The following is a 17,832-nucleotide window of genomic DNA, read 5'->3' on the forward strand; positions in this document are numbered from 1 at the left end:
TGAAGAGTGTACAGAAATAGTTGGAAAAAAAAGATAAGTGTGGTCAGGGATGAAAAAGATCACTGGCTTAATGGTGAAAGAGGAAGTCTGATGGAAGTCTGGACAGAGTCAATGAGCCTATGTACGGCGCCTATGTACGGCGCCTATGTACGGCGCCTATGTACGGCGCCTATGTACGGCCCCTATGTACGGCGCCTATGTACGGCCCCTATGTACGGCGCCTATGTACGGCCCCTATGTACGGCGCCTATGTACGGCCCCTATGTACGGCGCCTATGTACGGCGCCTATGTACGGCCCCTATGTACGGCACCTATGTACGCCGTGAGAAATTAACGATACAAAGCATCGAAAAATCAAAAGTCAGCTTACCCACCCCCTACCGGTCCACCTACAACCTTCCAACTTTTCGGTTTCACTTTTAAGTCATTTTCTAAGATTTTGTAATATTTACAATAGTTGTACCATTTTGATAGCCTGGCTCTCACGCAGACCCTTCGTGCTTCGTGCATCTTCGTTACACTTCGTGAGCTCGCACGAGGGTCTGGGCGCGCCTTGTTGAGCCCGAAGTCTTCGGTTACCCCATAAACGGGCCCGCCTCTATGCCTAGATCCAATCACAATCGTGGGGCGGGGTGTTAACAGGTATGACGTAGCATCCGGCGCGACAACGAACACAGTCAAACACAGTCACTGCACAGTCGACATCTATCATTTACCGCCATTGCCGGACGATTAGCTGCTGCTAGCTCCTGCTTTGCTCGCTGCTGTTGTGTTTTGTTTATTTTCCACCACAGACCGAGAGACTGGTCGCGCTCCAACGCGTCACGTCTGCTTTCAATATGATTGGTCGAAGTAGTACGTGACACACACATTGAATTCTCCAATCAGGTTCGAGAGGTTTTTGAATACAAGCCCCGCCTACTCACAGCAGAGAACAGCTAGGCAACCGACAAAATTCCAGATGGATGAGAAACATCCATCTGCGTGAGAACCAGGTTACCATTTTGATGGGTCATTGAGATGCTTGTAGAGGACTTGCTCGCACACTCTTCCTGTTTTTTAAATGAGCTCATTGCGCAGCAAGTGCCAGATTACAAAAATCAAGGAGGTACACAACTGGTTGAAACGACCCCAAAGCACACAGAGCATCGGCTTTTGTGAAGTGAATTTTGGCATCCAATGTAGTTTGCGAGGGTGAGGACAACAAGCATAAACAAAGGATAATACAGCTTCACCAAAATCTCCCCCCACATCAGGACACACTCATACGTCCTTTTCCTCCCCCCAGCAGTCAGGTGAAGACGCAGCTGGAGAGACTAAACTGGAAAAAGGCTGTGTGTCCAGATGGCAGGGTCTCTGCAGGTTTCAACAAGTCAAATTTAAGACTTTTTAAGACAATAATTAATATAATTTAAGACCCATTTCACATCCATACTGGCAAAAAGGAGGCTTGGAATTACTTGCAAAATAAAAGTCTTTTGCACACTTAAACGTTTTCCCTTTCTCAGAATCCGGGAACATGGTCTGGAACAGCTCATCAATGTTCTCAATGCCAGTACATGACCGGTGCTTAGCTACCGTGTGAAGAGTCCAGAGCACCTCCGCTCTTATGGCGCTTTTCCACTAGCTCGGCACGGCTCGGTTTGGTTGTGTTTCCATTACACTTCGTGCCTCCTCGACGTGGGCGGGGTCGTCGTAACACGGCTGCGCGTGTTGCTGCTCACCCTGTGGCTTTTTGTCGCACAGAAGGCAAGAGAAGAGAGCCAGAGAAGACTCCTGGCCGCCAGACAAAACAGTATTGAAAAGTACCGGAGAGTTTTGTTACGAGCTTCAAAAAGACAACGTTTGGAGGTAAGCTAACGGTTGCTAACGCTAGCTTTTATTATCCGCGTTATGACGCTTCCAGTGACGACACTCATTGCCCAATCAGTGGAAGGCAGTCGGCTGACGTCACGTTTTAGTAACGCTTCAGCCCGCTTGGAACCAGGGCTGAGGTGTTACGAAAAATCGTCCCGGTTGCAGGTATGGCGTGCTAGTGGAAACACGCAATAGCGCGCCGAGCTGAGCCGAAGCAAGCTAGTGGAAAAGCGCCATTAGTGTGGGCTTAGACCCAAACGCTGTCTGGAGGTCAGCTGGAGCTGTAGCAGACTGGGTCGATGTGGACTTCGATGCTCCAGATCCTGATGTGGAATAACACTGGCTGATGGAAAGCGTTTGCTGCTGGCATTTTAAGACCTCTTTATGCTTTTCCGATTTGATGCCCAATGAGCCAAGTTTTAAACTTTTCTTGCACAGGGTGCAGTGTGCTTCAGAAATATTTCCATCAGCCGGCTTCAACCATGAGGTAAATTGTTCGTTCTGAAGCCACAAATTGTCAAATTTGCATTTACCCACCTTAAACAAAGCGTTAACTGATTAGCCGCTCCTCAGTCGCGGCGCTGCTAGCAACCACAAACAGCAAACTATGTAGCAGGTTGTGCTCGATAAATTCTGACCGGGCTGCACAGGTACTTTAGTTCCGTTATAGCGTCCTCAAAAATCAAAACAATTAAAAGCGAGACTGAAGTTTATACATTTGTTTTCAGTAAAAGTCATGTCAATAAATTTTTAAGACTTTTCAAAATCGTACTTAAGACATTTTGTGAGATTTCAAGAGAATTTTAGACATTTTAAGGCCTTAAATTCAAATAATTGGATTTTAGATTTTTTAAGACTTTTTAAGACCCCGCGGATACCCTGACATGAGCCGCATTCGGACAGAGCAGTTCTAAGAACGGTCCACCTCGAATTCCATTCTATGAACTGCCCTTCCCCAGGGGAACTCTTTCATTTTGCATTACCACATGAGTCGGGACCTTGATAGGGACTGATGCGACGCAACCGTCTGCGACAGCGACGTGTTAATTTAGCGCCACATTCAACAACAAGACAAAACAAAACCCGGTAAAAGTAAGGAGAGAAGAAAAAACACCACAAAGAAGGTAATATGGAGAGCTAGGAGGCCACCGTGTTCATGGTCTGCATGATGGTGATATTAATCATGGACGATCACATCGGGTGTCTAACATGGAGGCTGGAGGAGCTCACAGAGAGAGTCAGGAGACGAAGGATGGAGCGCAGGCCATACTTCTTGGTTTCATGAAGGAAGGAGAGCAGAGCGCCGCAGACAAAGGAGACCACGTGGAGGTTTAACTTATTAAACACGCCAAGGTTGTGTCCATGTCGTATGAGGAAACATTTCAGCCGTGACAACATGACAAGGGGCGGAGCTACCGACCACCAAACACCTCCGTCAGATGTGTTCCTATAGAACCCAGAACAGACCCAGCCTCGGAGAAGGAGCTGAAATGGTTACAGGAACTGAGGGAGATGGTCCGGAGTTCCTGTATGTCCAAATGCGGGAAAAAACGGCCCCGTTCCTGAAAAGGTTATAGGAACTGCAAAAGGCTCCTACAGTGGGAATGCACCTATGGTGTCAGCCCCAGGGGTACCAAAGACCAGCCCAGAACATCTATGTGGAATTCTACTTGTGTCATCATAAATGTCAATGATCAGTTACTAATGGATCCAAAAATTTTGCACTAAAGGAAAATCATTGGATTCAGTCTAAATACCAATTTGTCATCTTCTTGGCCTCCAATGAAAGTTAAACCAACTTAAAACTGCTAATGCCATGTTTTGTGGCATTTTTGGAAACAGTGTGACCATATTTCTCAGGGGTATATCTGGGCGACTTATGAAATACGAGTAGGAAGTGAGAATGTGTGTGTGTGTGTGTGTGTGTGTGTGTCAGCTTCTTTAAACCCGTCAGTTTTCTATGTTATCAAACTCATTATCTTTGCCTTTTAGACTTTCAGAGCAACTGAGAAATGCGTCACACTTAAATAGCCTTACCCTCTAACCTTGGCTGTGTTGCCATTCACACGGTGTTTCTTATTTCATACACTCACACAGCAAATAGCACAAAACAATAATGTGGGCTTCAGTGACATCTATTGCCTGAACATTCATTAGGGTATTGAAAAGGTAAATTGTAAAATCTATAGCAGAAGAATTTTTGCCGCTGTTGTTCTGAAGTGCTTATGCATTCCAGTAATAATAATTCTGTGGTGATGGTTTTCTTTGAGATGGAGGTTTGACACACGTTTAAAATAGTTTGAAATTTAATATAAATTCCAAAATTTCCTGATCCCTGAGAAATCCCCATCTGTTAATGGACTGCAATGTATAATATCAGCGTGAAGAAAACTGGGCACACCTATATAATGCCACTGACTAATCCATTGGCTATGTCAAGTTAATAATTCATTCATTAAGAGATTTAGCAGTTGTATATAGTAACTTAAGAAATATCCTCAACTTTTTCAACAGACTAGTTCTTAAGTCAGTGTTTCCCATACATTGAGGAAACTATGGCGGCCCGCCATAGTTTCCTTTTGGCCGCCACAGTTTCCGAATCCCAATCGTTTGAAACACAGCGATTTTTTTTTTTTTTTTTTTTTTTTTTTTTTTTTGAAACACAGCGATTTCCTCGAAAACCAACCAATATGACTATACAACAGGTGAATTAGTAATTAAACATGTCCTAAAGTGTGCAATGTCAGAGTTTTGAAGTTTAGTGGCAAAAAAGGTTTATGTGTTATTAGTCGCTGTCGGGGCGATTGACACACGTTATAGATTAGTGGGTGCGCGTGCATAAAGATCAGCTGTAATCATCGTGATTTCGTTGACAAACATATTTTTTTGACCTATTTATATTCTGAGAAATAATGTGAAATTTGAGCAATGACGAGTACACTAGTATGTTGTCCGGTATGTTGCTTAAAAAAATAGTAAGCTCAATAGTTTCTGTTTAAAATAAGGTGTTTCATCCGTCCCGCATGTGTGGTTCAACCATCCCGAATAGGCGGAGCGGGGTGAAGTTGGTTTTATATTCGACATTCGCCTATTTTCCAGCTTTGTAATTGTAATAGCGTCACGAAAACCGCACCAATTAGCCTCAGGATGGTATTAATATTTACAGAAAACTAAGACTAACATACCACAGGCTTTATCAACTCACCAAAGTAAGCCTGAAAGATCAGAGTAACCGCGCCGAATATATTTCTAAGTGAACTACGGCAGCCGGAGCGCTTAGGGACCGTCGCAAAAGTGCAACGCCTTTTTTTGTTCTCACTGGATATTCAACCAATGAACACCAAACCACTTCGGATGGGTTTGTGAACTCACTATAAAACTTTCACAGTCTTTTAGTTTCCAGAAAAATCATTTTAGGTAGAACATTTACTCAGTGTGCATAGTTAATTCCATTTTAGATTTTTATTTTGTAATAGCTCTCTTGTTTTTAAAGATATCAACACCAAACCACTTCTGATGTGTTCCTGAACTCATTGTGTACTTCCCACACCTTTTGTTATCAAGGAAAACCTTTTCAAGTTTCTCAAAAAGGCATAAGTCCTCACTGTATATGATCCATTCATATTTTTCATGAAGTTTAGTTTTAACCTGTAAATATTTTCTATTACAATTGTTATCATTGGGTTTTAATGACAAGATGAGGTTTCCTCATAAGCCCACAAGGGTTTCTGACATCTCCAGCACACATTCCTTTTTTTTAATTTGTTGTGTTTTATTGTGTATTTTTTTGTTATATTTGAATGAATGTGTGCAAATCAATCAAATAAAATAAAATCTGCAGTCGCACAAATTTACGCCGCACAAATTCACGCCGCGTGAATTTACCCCCCCCCCATAGTTTCCAAAAATTCTGTGGGAAACACTGTAAGTACTAATACAGTACTAACAATGTCATCATGGGGCGGATGTAGCTCAGGAGGAAGGTCAGAGGTTCGACTCCGGGCTTCTCCAGGCCGCATGTCGAAGTGTCCTTGGGCAAGACACTGAACCCCACGTTACCTAATGATGCATCCATCGGTGTATGAATGTGTGTGACTGCTGAGAGCAAAGCATTGCGTAACGTGCTGTATGAGTGTGTGTGTGTGTGAATGGGTGAATGTGACGTGTAGTGTGAAAGCGCTTTGAGGCGTCAGCTAGACTAGTGGTTCCCAAACTGTGTGCCGCGGCACACTGGTATGCCATGAGGCAAGTCCAGGTGTGCCGTGGGATTTTGTGACAACCATACGTTATTATTGCAATATACAACTACACAAAAAAATTTATTTTTTAATTTACTATATCAGTACTTTGTATCCACTCATTTCATAATACAGAGGCAAACTCTATACTTAAAAACAATTATTTAAAAAAAAAAATCCTCAGAGAACCCATATTTCGCTGTTAACGCAGCTGCGCAGGTGGGAATTATGAGACTGTGAGACATCAGAGGCTGAAGGACAACATTAAAACAGAGAGAGGGGGGAATGGAGTGCTTTCTGGTGTGGAGCAAACCACCAACCACCAGTACAGAGACTCCTGACAACCCACCACCGAAAGAAAAGAGGAAAAAACTGTCAGCTGACAGTATCATGAAAGTTACCCGTCTTATGGCTTCAGTTGGACCGGGGATGTCAACAATCCTCAGCCCGAGTGCGTCCTGTCGGGAGAAGTTAGCTAATGCTAACTTAACTGCTAGTTAGCTAATGCTTCTGCATCGTAGTACCCAAGCATCTCCCACCACGTTGCATTGATAATTTGTATTTTAGGACCATGGAAAATACAGCTTCCTTGCATTGACAGTTCTCTGTGCTGAATTTCTGCTGTTTCCTTTGTCTCATTTCTAATTTTGTGACCTGTCTGGTTTAAATGAATGTGTTGCTACTTTGATGAAGCCTAAATTGATAAAGTTTCAAATTTATTTTTGAAATATTTTGTTAATAAATATTTAATGAGTAATATAATTGTCTTTGTCACATTTTATTTAGCATTAGTAGATAATTATGCACATTTACAGATATTTTACATGATATGAGTGATAACACGTGTTATAAGGGCTATTTTGCACAATAGGTGTGCCTTGAGATTTTTACTTGTCCTTTGGTGTGCCTTGGGCACAAAAAGTTTGGGAACCACTGAGCTAGACTATAAAAGCGCTATACAAGTACAGTCCAGTTACCATTTACGTCTCATGCTTCTTCTTAAGCTGTACTTTATTTAAGAGGGAACAATTGTAGTCCTCTCCACATTTATCTGGAAGCTGTAACTGACTGCTACTTAACAGCAGATTGGACTTTGAACCCATATAAAAATGAATATAGTAAAAATGAAAGACAACTTTGTCATTGTCTATTACAACGGTTGCCACAATCAATGGCACGATGGCCATTGAGAGGCGCACCTTGTGCTTGTGTCATATACACTTTCCGTTTGTGTGTCTCCAGCAGGAAGCTTTTCGGCTGTGATGCACCTGTGTGAACAGCAACTGTGGAAAAAGACTGGATCAAAGAGTTTGTTCTTTTTCCTGAAAATCTCCAGTGTTCACGTGTGAAAGTCATTTAATCTGTGTTGCTGAGTAGAAGCCAGACCCTGACACTTCAGTATTTTCATTTAATAAAACAAATGGCACTGACAATGTGACAAATATGAAATATAAAAATCTAAAGGTTTTTTTTTTCTTTCAGTGTCACTGACCGCACAATACAACGAGGTAGAGGAAGCAGAAACAGCAGCACATTATCTACAGCTTACCAACAATGTAACGTACAAAGTTTTCAGCTGAATGCAAACAAGTACTGTGGCCAGCTCAAACAGCAGCATTTATGTGAATATGCAATCATTTCATATAATTTTTTTACTGTTAAAACCCTCTGTTAATCTAAATCGTTGCAGCCAGAGTACTGACTGGTCCCACCTCCTGTTAGCCTCACTATACTGCCCTGAAATGTTCAGTCTATAAGCCACTGTGCTCCTACTCACATATAAAGCCCCTGATGCCCTCCATTCATCTTATTTGCAAGAGCTCATCATTCCATTTCACCCCATAACTCTTTGTTCTCAGAATGCTCACCACCTTGTAGTTCCCAGGATTTTAGGGCTGGAATGGGAGTTTCAGGCACCTGTCTTTGAAATCAGCTCCCAGTTTGAGTATGGGATGCAGAAAGTGTCTCTGCCCTCAGGCGTTGAGCAAAGAGTCATTACTTCATCCAATGACCTTTTTGAATGCTTTTTTACCTCCATTATATTGATTTTATACATGTTTTCATGTCTTGACTCTTTTGTGTTATATTTCTCTGCCTGTGTATTCTTAAGTTTGTCCTGAGGTCTTAAGAACTTTGGGTTGTACTTAGGCTTTGTTTCAATCTAACTTTCAATGGCGAACCATAAATCCCTATTACATTTTCTCCGAAACTACAGCAGCCTCCAGCATCTTCTCTTTCTGACACTAAAATCTACAACAAAATAACTCCAGGTTACAGAAAAAGCATTCGATGCTTTTTACACCAGATTATAGGTCCTTAACTTTTTCCTATCTTCCACTTATGTCAGAATATAATATAATATAACATGTGGCGCACCGGAGTCAGTCCCATCCCTGGATCATGGTGAGCCAGTAAACATTCTTCTCCTGTCAGCAAAGGGCAAAGCAGCAGATCTCAATCTTTAGCTTTAATGTAATGACCTGACTTGTGAAAGCGAATCAAATATTAAATTATAGTACATTAAATGCGTTGCTTTAGTTTTCAAATGCAAGCAGCCAATTAAGAGCTGGTAATAAAATGTCCTGCATCCATCCGAAGGACAGCCAAGCCCCGCCTCCTGCCAGGCAGCTTCAAGGTGATTAAATGTAAGACCCAAAGCGGGCAGAGCAGGGAGAAAGGCTCAAAAACACTCTGACCTGAGGGGATATATTAGCTGCGTCCAAAAGCGTTTTCTTCCACAAATGCATAGTCTGACTTCTTTTAATCAATAAAGCAGAAAGACTGAGTGACACCCGACACCTAGCAGGAATGGCTGGTCTGTAGAGGCCCGACAAAATAGCCAGACTGGCTTCAAACTTCACTTCTGCTCCGACTCACAGACCCGGAGTTCCAGGGAAGTACGAAGCGTGAGTGACAGTTTGGTCCCACTGGACTGAGCCTCTACCGAACCGTAAAGTTTGGAGACTGTCACCAAATCTACTGTAGTGTGTTGCTATACCCTTGGGAAATAAAACGCTCAACTTTCCATTTTCAACATTTCGCTGCTAACATTTAAAAGGTGTCGCTCAGAGGGAAACTAGCGGAGTACCGGTGGCTCTGTTACTACACAGTTCTTATAGATTTTCGTCCTAGCGGCTCCACAGCCCTTGTTCCCTAAGGATCCATATTGTGAACAAAAACTCAACGTACCATCAACCGCCGACAGCAGGCAACTCCACAGCAGCAGCAGCTCCGCGAGCAGACCACCCATTTCAAGTCCTCTTCGCTTTAAATCCAGAACTCCCACTCCATTTTACTCCGTCCGTTAGAAAGAGCTCCACTTCTCCGTGTGTTCATGTACACTTGTTGGCCTGGAGTTCAGCAGGACCAGGGGGGAGTCTGTTGGTGCTTCTGTAGGACTCCGTCTCTATGCAAGATACTTTTTTTTTTCTTCCCTGATATGACGCTCGAGCTACTTTACACTTTGGACCGTCGAGCTCGAGCATGGAGAGAAAGGGCAGGCTGTTGTAGGCGGACTTACGACGTCACCCGACACGAGGCGGCAACATCTTTGCTCACTTGTGTGAACATTTCCACAGCAGCAGGATTCTCTATGGGCTTCAATTAGTCTCAAAAATAACTGCAAACACACGGAGGGGCATCTACAAATATGCCTTGAGTTACACACGTGTTTTACCATTTACAAATACATTTTTCCTATTTGTAACTTGTGTGTTGTTTTTTACAATCTGTGTATTTGTAAATATATAATTATCCATTTGTAAAAAAAAAAGAAGCCATTTGTGAAACAGAAAATTCTGTTTGTGAATCGTGACTCAGCATTTGTGGATCACCAATCACACGTTCGTATTTTTGAGACAGTGGCCGTTTCTCAATATGCGTACTTGTCTGTAGTTGTGTTCTCATGTACTTCTGAAACGTCCCCACAAAAGGACCAAGTACTGTTCCAATTCAAAGTACGCATCCACACAAGTACGCTCCACATTCCAGGGCTGTGTTCGAAACCGCCTACTACTCCCACTACTCCTACTAACTTTAACTTTTTTTAAGTTCCCGGATGCATACTAGATTCGCCGAAATGTTGAGCATGCATCATGAGGTTACTTGTCATACTTAAACTACCCAAGATGCAACGTAACTTGACGTCGCCGATCGTCATTTCCTGTCAAAACGGCAGTTTCAAGCTAGCTACAACGAGGGTAGGTTCATTTTGTGAAAATAACCGGAAGTGCATTACTCACTGCGGCTAGCTTTAGTAGCGCCGAATTCGTTGGAACAAAATTGTAAATAGTCGGTATTTTGTCAGATTTTCAAAACGTTGGGGATCTAAATGTAGCAGCATAGATGCATGACCAGTTCCCTCACCTGCCTGTAGGCATGCTGTCAATTATTCAATCAGAGGAGTGGCAGTATAAAAGGAGCCCTCCCTCATGCTTTCCCTGTCTGCTTCCATTGAATTGTCTGCTTCCGGGTTAGGGGTCATTTTCTCGACAAGGTATGTCTGCTGCTCTCGCGGCATGTTCACCTTTTGGTCTCTCTGGTGTGCTGATTATTTGTTGTTGCTGCAGTGGTGGCCGTTATGCATCCCTGGCTCCAATGGCTCTCGGGGTGCTGTCTCCCCTCGCGGTGGTGAGTGTTTGATCTCTCTGTGTCTCTGTATATATGCTACATTTTAGGGCTAACGCTAGTATGCTCAGTTAACAGGTGTACTGCCGCCTGGATCGTCCTCTCCTCCTCCGGAGCGTGTCATCATAAGATGCCGTTGTAATTCTGGGCGCACTGACCGGTAGGCTGGAGACACTGCTGCTCTGCACGGAGCTTTTATCCTGCTGCTCTGCACGGAGCTTCTGATCCTGCTTTACTGACTGACAGTTCGTCCAACCTGCTCAGGGTTTTTATCTATCGCCGATAAGTATTGCCTGAACAAGGTCTTGCTTGGGATTCCCTGTTTTAATGTTGTAATCGTCTAGTGCTTCAGCCTTAACGGCTGCGCCTGGCGCCGACGGACGGCGGTCTGAGCGCTGTGCCTGACGCACGGAGGGTGTCTGGCAGTTTTAATTGATTTTGAGGTTACACTTCCTTAGTTTCTGTTTTGTTTTCTTTGTTAGCTACTTTGAGATAATTTGTATATTGTTTTCTTTTGGAGTACATTTGTATTTTGGTTTTGTTTATTTCTTTTTCAGTTACTAAATTGACCATTATTAAGATTTGTTTATCTCCTTCTCAGTGCTGGCGTCTGGTGGCTGGGTGCTGGTGGTCCGGCTGGTGGTCTTCCCCCTTTTTTTTGCTGTGTTCCTTTGGGATTTGAGTTCTCACATTTTGGTGCCTTTAAGTTGGTTTGTTGTTTCTTTATATATTTTAGTTAGGATTCTGCCCCCCTTCTCACTAGCCCCTGTTTCCCCAGTCACGCTCAGCACTGTTTAGGTCTTCTTTAATTTTTCTGTATGAATGTTTTTAAATCGTATTATAAAAAGACAACTATTATAATAAAAACTAGATCTTTTTGTATAAACATCGAACTACGTCTTCTCATTCCTAGTATATTGAACCTGCGTGTCCTTGAACCTAAACTTAATAATTCTCTGGGTGAAATTCCTGGAGTGGCGTTGTTGGATCACACCGAAAACCATTTGAGCTTAACTTAGTCTGCTCGGCTGCCACATAAACAACTACTTTCTCGCCTGAAAATGTTTCAAATGTTGCTAAAGTTATATATTTACAGAGTTTATAGCTTAAGTGAAATCAGCTTCAGGCCGGCTGATTTCGGCTCGGGCAGGAGCGAAGTGCACTGTGTGTAAACGCTCTGCATACTGTCTGATCGATGAGTATGCCGTTTGCAAGTATGTAGTAGGCGGTTGCGAACACAGCCCAGGTGTAGGTACCAGATCGACTCGGCTGCCAGATCGACTTGGGTTCCATCGTTTGCTGATTACGTCACACAATATGGCTGTCCGCTTGAATGGGAGTACATTGTGATTGGTGTACGTCGGACAGTTGTGATTGGCTGTAGTAGCCATAATAACCGTAACTAGGCGCTGTGCGTCGGAGAGTTTTTTTCTCGGTCTTTCGGTGATCGGCAGCAGCTATGGAGAGCTTTTACGAAGAAATGAAATATTTCCTACAAAATAGTGTGTACCACACCTTGACCACCACTAGCCTCAAACCTTTAAAATCTAGTTTGTTTTGTTCAATCATTTTGGCCTTGGTTCACTCTGAACAGAAGCTTCATTTTCAGTTTTGTGTATTGTTTGTGTGCTGAGCAGCTAACCTCTTTGACTATATGCGTGTGGATATAAATGTACATAAAACTTGTAAAAATTGTTCTGTTGGATATGTGTGTATATACATACACTACATATATATATATATATATATATATATATATATATATACATACAGTCTACGTAAATAAGACAAATACACACACTGAAAAATTAGCTTAAAGAAATGGCATCTATCTATCTGTCTGTCTGTCGTGAAAGTCGAACGCAACGAAGTTTGTCTGAGCCAATCTCAACTTTTATTTATTTTTTTTTTTATTAAAGATTTTTAACAAAATGTACAGAAACATGTGGCATATAGACACAAAGGTAAATCGGGTTGTACATGTTCAAGGCACACATAAGGTTATAAGATGAAAGAAAAAACGAGTCAATCTCAACTGTCCGACGTACAGCCAATCGCAATGTACTCCCATTCAAGCGTACATCCATATTGTGTGACATGTTCACCAGACGACGGACCCCGAGCCGATCTGGAAGCCGAGCCGATCTGGTACCTACACCGGATGTGTACTTGCTCTGCCCATTTTATCGAGTATGCTTCTGTGGTGACTTGTGTAGACTTCAGACAGCTTGCTATCCCAGAAAGCAGTGCGGGTCAAGCGAAGATGGCAGAGGAGTTGACAAAAGTTGACAGGTATGCCATTAGCCTGGTCCTCCTCCGCATCCTGGCTCGTCGCTCCCGTTTCTCCCTCCTCAGCCTCACCGCTTCCTCTTCAGCTTTAAAATAAAGCATTCCAACAGCAGCTGCAAGCACAGCTCGGTCCATTTTCAATCTTTTCTAGAAGTTTTAGATTATTCTTTCCTGTTGAAGTCACACACAGGCAGCGATGAACAGAAAAAAATAAAATAAATTTTTGGCGGCAACGTCAACGTCTTCGACGCAATCAAGTACGCTTCCGTCCCAAATGCACAATGAGCATACTTGTGTACTTCTGTACTCAGAAGTCCGTACTTCCGACAAGTTCATACTTGTAAGTACACAAGTACGTACTTAGCGTACTTGGTATTGAGAAACGTCTTTCCGCAAATTCACACAGATCCACAAACAAATAGCTTGTGATTCACAAAGCACCATCCAGTAGATGGCACTGTTGTTCACTGATGTATCTGTGGCTCGGCTTAAGAACGACGAAGAAAGAAGATCGCTGATTAGCAGTAACGACATGGACGAGTCAGTTGGATGTGATAACATTTATAGATGTTGTGAGAATTTTCAGTTTCACAAATGGCTTTGATATATTTACAAATACACATATATTTTTAAAAAAACAACCCACAGATTACAAATAGGAAATTTGTATTTGTGGATAGCAAAACACGTGTGCAACTCAAGGCATTTTCGTAGATCACCCTCTGTGCAGTTGCAGTTATTTTTTAGACAAATTTAAAGGTGGGGTCTGAGATCTTGGAAATACGGTTCTTGCAAGCTATATTTTTGAAAATACACAACCTTGCCTCTCCCTTCAGCCCAGCCCTCGAAACCACGCCTTCAAAACACATGAACGAGTCACGAGTCTGTGAACGCGCAGGGGGGAGGGGGGAGGGGGGAGGGGGGCTGACGGTTGATTGGCGTGTCAGAATCCAATAGAAGTAACTCTCATCATTACTTCTATTGGTCAGACATTTCCTCTTGCTACACCCTCTACAATGGACTAAAAGATTTGTTTTTTTTCCCAAACATTCTATTTTAGTGGGTGCAATGGGGTCGTGAGGAGGTTTTCAGACAATATGATAAAAAATGCTCCAGAAAACATCACAGACCCCACCTTTAAGCCCATAGCTCCCAGACTCGCTGAGTGGTGTTGTGCAGGAGTAGAAACTGCACGTTATTAAACCTGGAGTAAGGTGAGGAGTTTAAAAAGCAGTTCTTCACCTCTCCTATCTATTTTCATTCATCTTTCTCCAGGGCATCTCTGTAAATGATCTAATAACTTCAATAATGCCAAATTGGACCCAAAAAATGGCGCTCACATCAAAATCGACACATTTCGGTGACCTTGTGGTGAATTAACAAACACTTTAGCAATGTGGAATCAATTAGAGTTTCTAAATGGACCTTTGGAGTGATGAGAATATTGTAACATACTGTACAAACATGCAAAATAACAGTTCCAAAGCAGCCTCACTGTCAGGGCTGCCTGTAAAGTCAGGAAAATAAGTAGTACCGTTTAAATATCGTTTTCCAAGATTGAACAAGATCCTCAGTCCATCATTTTAAAACTTATTGTTGAAAACATCAGTTTCATATCTATGCTGAAGTAGCTCTGTGGCTGACTCCCTTATTTCCTGTCAGCTGCTAACAAATAACAGCACAAGATATCCAGGATTTGTCTCTGTGTGTTGGGCATAGAGCCTCATATCAGAAGTTAATAAATTAATATGAAATTTCTTATTACAACACTACAAAAAGACAAATAAGCATATTTCCCAAAATTGTTTTCCAATATCAAGACAGAGTTCCAGCATACCATATTATTTTAGAGGGCTGCCCAGATACTGTATATCAGCCTAACATCAGTATCACAATCAGCCCAACAGCAAACAGGGTAAAAATCAACCAGAGGCAGAGGTCATTATCTACCTGCTGTGTCCTGGTTGTGTCACATTCATTTATTTATTCACATTTCATTTTGTTCAGCATAAAAAACTTGTTCGGCCATGTAAGGTGTGAAAAGTCTTTCAGTTGGCAATAACAAACTATAAAGTCTGAGGAAACTTTTTGGTTTTTTTTTAAGGATATTTCTATGTAAAAGATTAAACTAATGGTGATTTGATAATTTTTTTTTTAAATAACTGCAGTAATTCAAAGATTTGGTGTTGAAGGGCTGAACTACTTGAACGATGTTATCTTCTATAAAGTATACTGTTTACTTAGCAATAAAAAGAAAATAAATCAGGATTCGCTATCAGCCATCTGCCAAATGATTATTTCTAACACTTTTACCGGTATTGGCCTAGAATTTTCCAATTAGAAATCCTTAATGTAGACAACAGTTTTCCTCAAACTTTTATATATTTTTTTGGCGATAGCAGCACACAAATAACTATTTAATGAGGAATTGTTCCCACGTCCCTGTACACTTGGCCATGTAATGAATATCTAAAGCTTGCGTGTTTCTGTTTTCTGAAATGTATCGCTGTTGGAGAAGGAAGAAAAATGAACTTGGCTCTCTCTGAATTGACTAACCTTCCAAACATTGGGCCACTGCTTGACAGCACATCTGTATCACATACCAATAGATTTTCCATAGTATCTTCCAGTAACACACAGCACAACATCTAGAATCACAAGGATATTATTATTATGGTTAATACTTTTTTGCTGAGCTTAACATCAATAAGGTTGAGAGAAAGGTAGCAAGAGGAATGTGATGTTTTGTAAATGAAAGATGGACATACGCTGTCGCATGCAAACAATAGTGATCTGAGAACAAAGATAAAACGCCCCAAATGTGTGTCTTCACACACCTCGAACTAAGCCAACCCTGTCAGCCCCTCTTTACTTTTCAGACTGCATTGTTTCTCTGCTCCAACTGGCCTCCACATTAAAGGCTCTGTAAACTCAAACCACATGTTTTCCTGCTCTGCATCTCCCTGTAGGAGAGGCAGCTATTCCACACCACACGCAACACAGAGCAGGTATTATTGTTTTAGTAACAGAGCTAGTAATGTGTGTAGTTTATTTTTTACAGGGTAACGTTCATTATTTTATTGTTATCATGTGCAATATATTGTGTGAAATGTATATGTTATACAATCATTCACTAGATCATTTTACACAGCATATTGTAATGAAGTGATTCCGTATTGGACATCTGTTTCTTCTGTAAGTGCCCATTTTTAACCTGAAATTTGACATTTGTTATCAGCATGTTGAAGAGATATACAGTGCAGCTCCTTGCTGCTTCTTTCCCTTTTTAAAATGGAATTCAACTGAATAGCACCGCATTAATCCCAAAATGTTTAACATTGTTATATTTCTGTTGGGAAACTTCCAAAGGATGTCCTGTTTGAGTTTTTTGGTTATAATATGGGAACAAAGGGCCAATAGTATAACGAAATGTGTTGAGCGGGAGAGGAATCAAGTAGGAAGTAACAAGTCAACTCAGCATTAACACCCCTAAATCTATAAAGAAATAGATACTGTAGCTAATGGTTTACAGTTACCCTAAAGAAGCCAAACTGTATCCCCCTCCATTTGTTTGATTTCCATGCTCCCAGCTTTTTTCTGGAATGCTGCAATGAAACTGGTTTTTTTTCACCAGTCAACATAGCTGCCGGCTTTGCTTTGATCCATGCACTGTTCTGTACAAATATCAAACAGTCTCTGCGTTGGTCTGCGTTCTTCTGTTTGTCCGAGTCCAAGGCTTAGACGTAACACAGCTGACTGTAAGAAATACCTTTCTCTGTCTCCATGAATAACAAGGAACAGGTGAGACTGTCTAAGTGCTCAATAAGAGGACTCTTCTTAAAAGAACTCACGTAGAAGCTTTTAATCAGACTCATACTCAGCTAACAGTAAGCATCAGTGTAACTCGCTGAATGTATGTGATATGTAACATCATTGTCTTCATGTATCTGTGAAAGTTTGGCTGTCATTCAGACAAGCATAATCTAACACCAAATTCATTTTCCTGATAATATCATGCCATGTTGCTGTTGCAGTTCTTATTACCCAGGCGGATTGTAGTTGAACACTGAAGATAGGATCAAGTGAAAATATCACCTTTCATGATTAAGCTTGTTGAACAGGTCATGTAAGTAGAAATAACTCTTTGGTTCTTTTATGGCAAATGTTTTATTACACCTACAAAAATGAGCACAATTGCTGTAATCTCTACAAAGACACCACCTTGCACTTCACCCATATTTCCTGTCTCCATTCCTGTTGTCCATAGCGTATGTGCAGCCTCGCCTGTCAGACTAAGAGAGCCTTGGGAAGAGGGCTACCTGATAGTGGAATACAGGACCAGATTTCAACTGGAAACCAGAGAAGACACGGCAGGCAGACTCTAGATTCTAACATGACAGCAGGGAACTAAAGGACAGATGAACCATATAACAAGAGAAGAGAATGAGGAATTTAGCAGCTTGGAAAGATGATGTTACCACAATCTTTGCCTTCTCCTGGAGGATTGATCAGTGTGTGGCTCCAGGAGGACACAATGAGGAGCAGGATTCTAAAAGTGGACAAAGTTTTCTTCACTTAGGACAGTTTCTAACTTATTGAAATGACCCAAGAGTTTAATGGAATGTCTAAATGCTAAGGAGCGTGAGTGCTTCCTTTATGATCTTCTTTAGCACAGAGCAAGGAAAGGAAATAACCCATTTGCATTCCCCAATTCCTTATAGCCTCAACATTCAAAGCAACAAGTAAATAGATAGAAGGACAGTAGATGAGTGTGAGCAGCAAATGAGGGCAGCCTGTGATGTCTTTCATTTTCTAGCTATT

General features: G+C 41.7%; 1 protein-coding gene across 1 annotated transcript in view; it reads right to left on the reverse strand.

Annotated features, from left to right (window-relative positions):
• lrp5 (low density lipoprotein receptor-related protein 5) overlaps window positions 1-9,597 on the reverse strand; it is a 112,354-nt gene extending 102,757 nt beyond the window's left edge. The window contains exon 1 of the mRNA XM_075469280.1: window positions 9,286-9,597. Coding sequence (XP_075325395.1) covers window positions 9,286-9,346 — 61 coding nt within the window. The 5' untranslated portion in view covers window positions 9,347-9,597. The remainder of the gene's footprint in view (window positions 1-9,285) is intronic.
• Window positions 9,598-17,832: the final 8,235 nt, after the last annotated feature.

This window comes from Odontesthes bonariensis, chromosome 7 (genome assembly GCF_027942865.1).
Source record: "Odontesthes bonariensis isolate fOdoBon6 chromosome 7, fOdoBon6.hap1, whole genome shotgun sequence".
NCBI lineage: Eukaryota > Metazoa > Chordata > Actinopteri > Atheriniformes > Atherinopsidae > Odontesthes > Odontesthes bonariensis.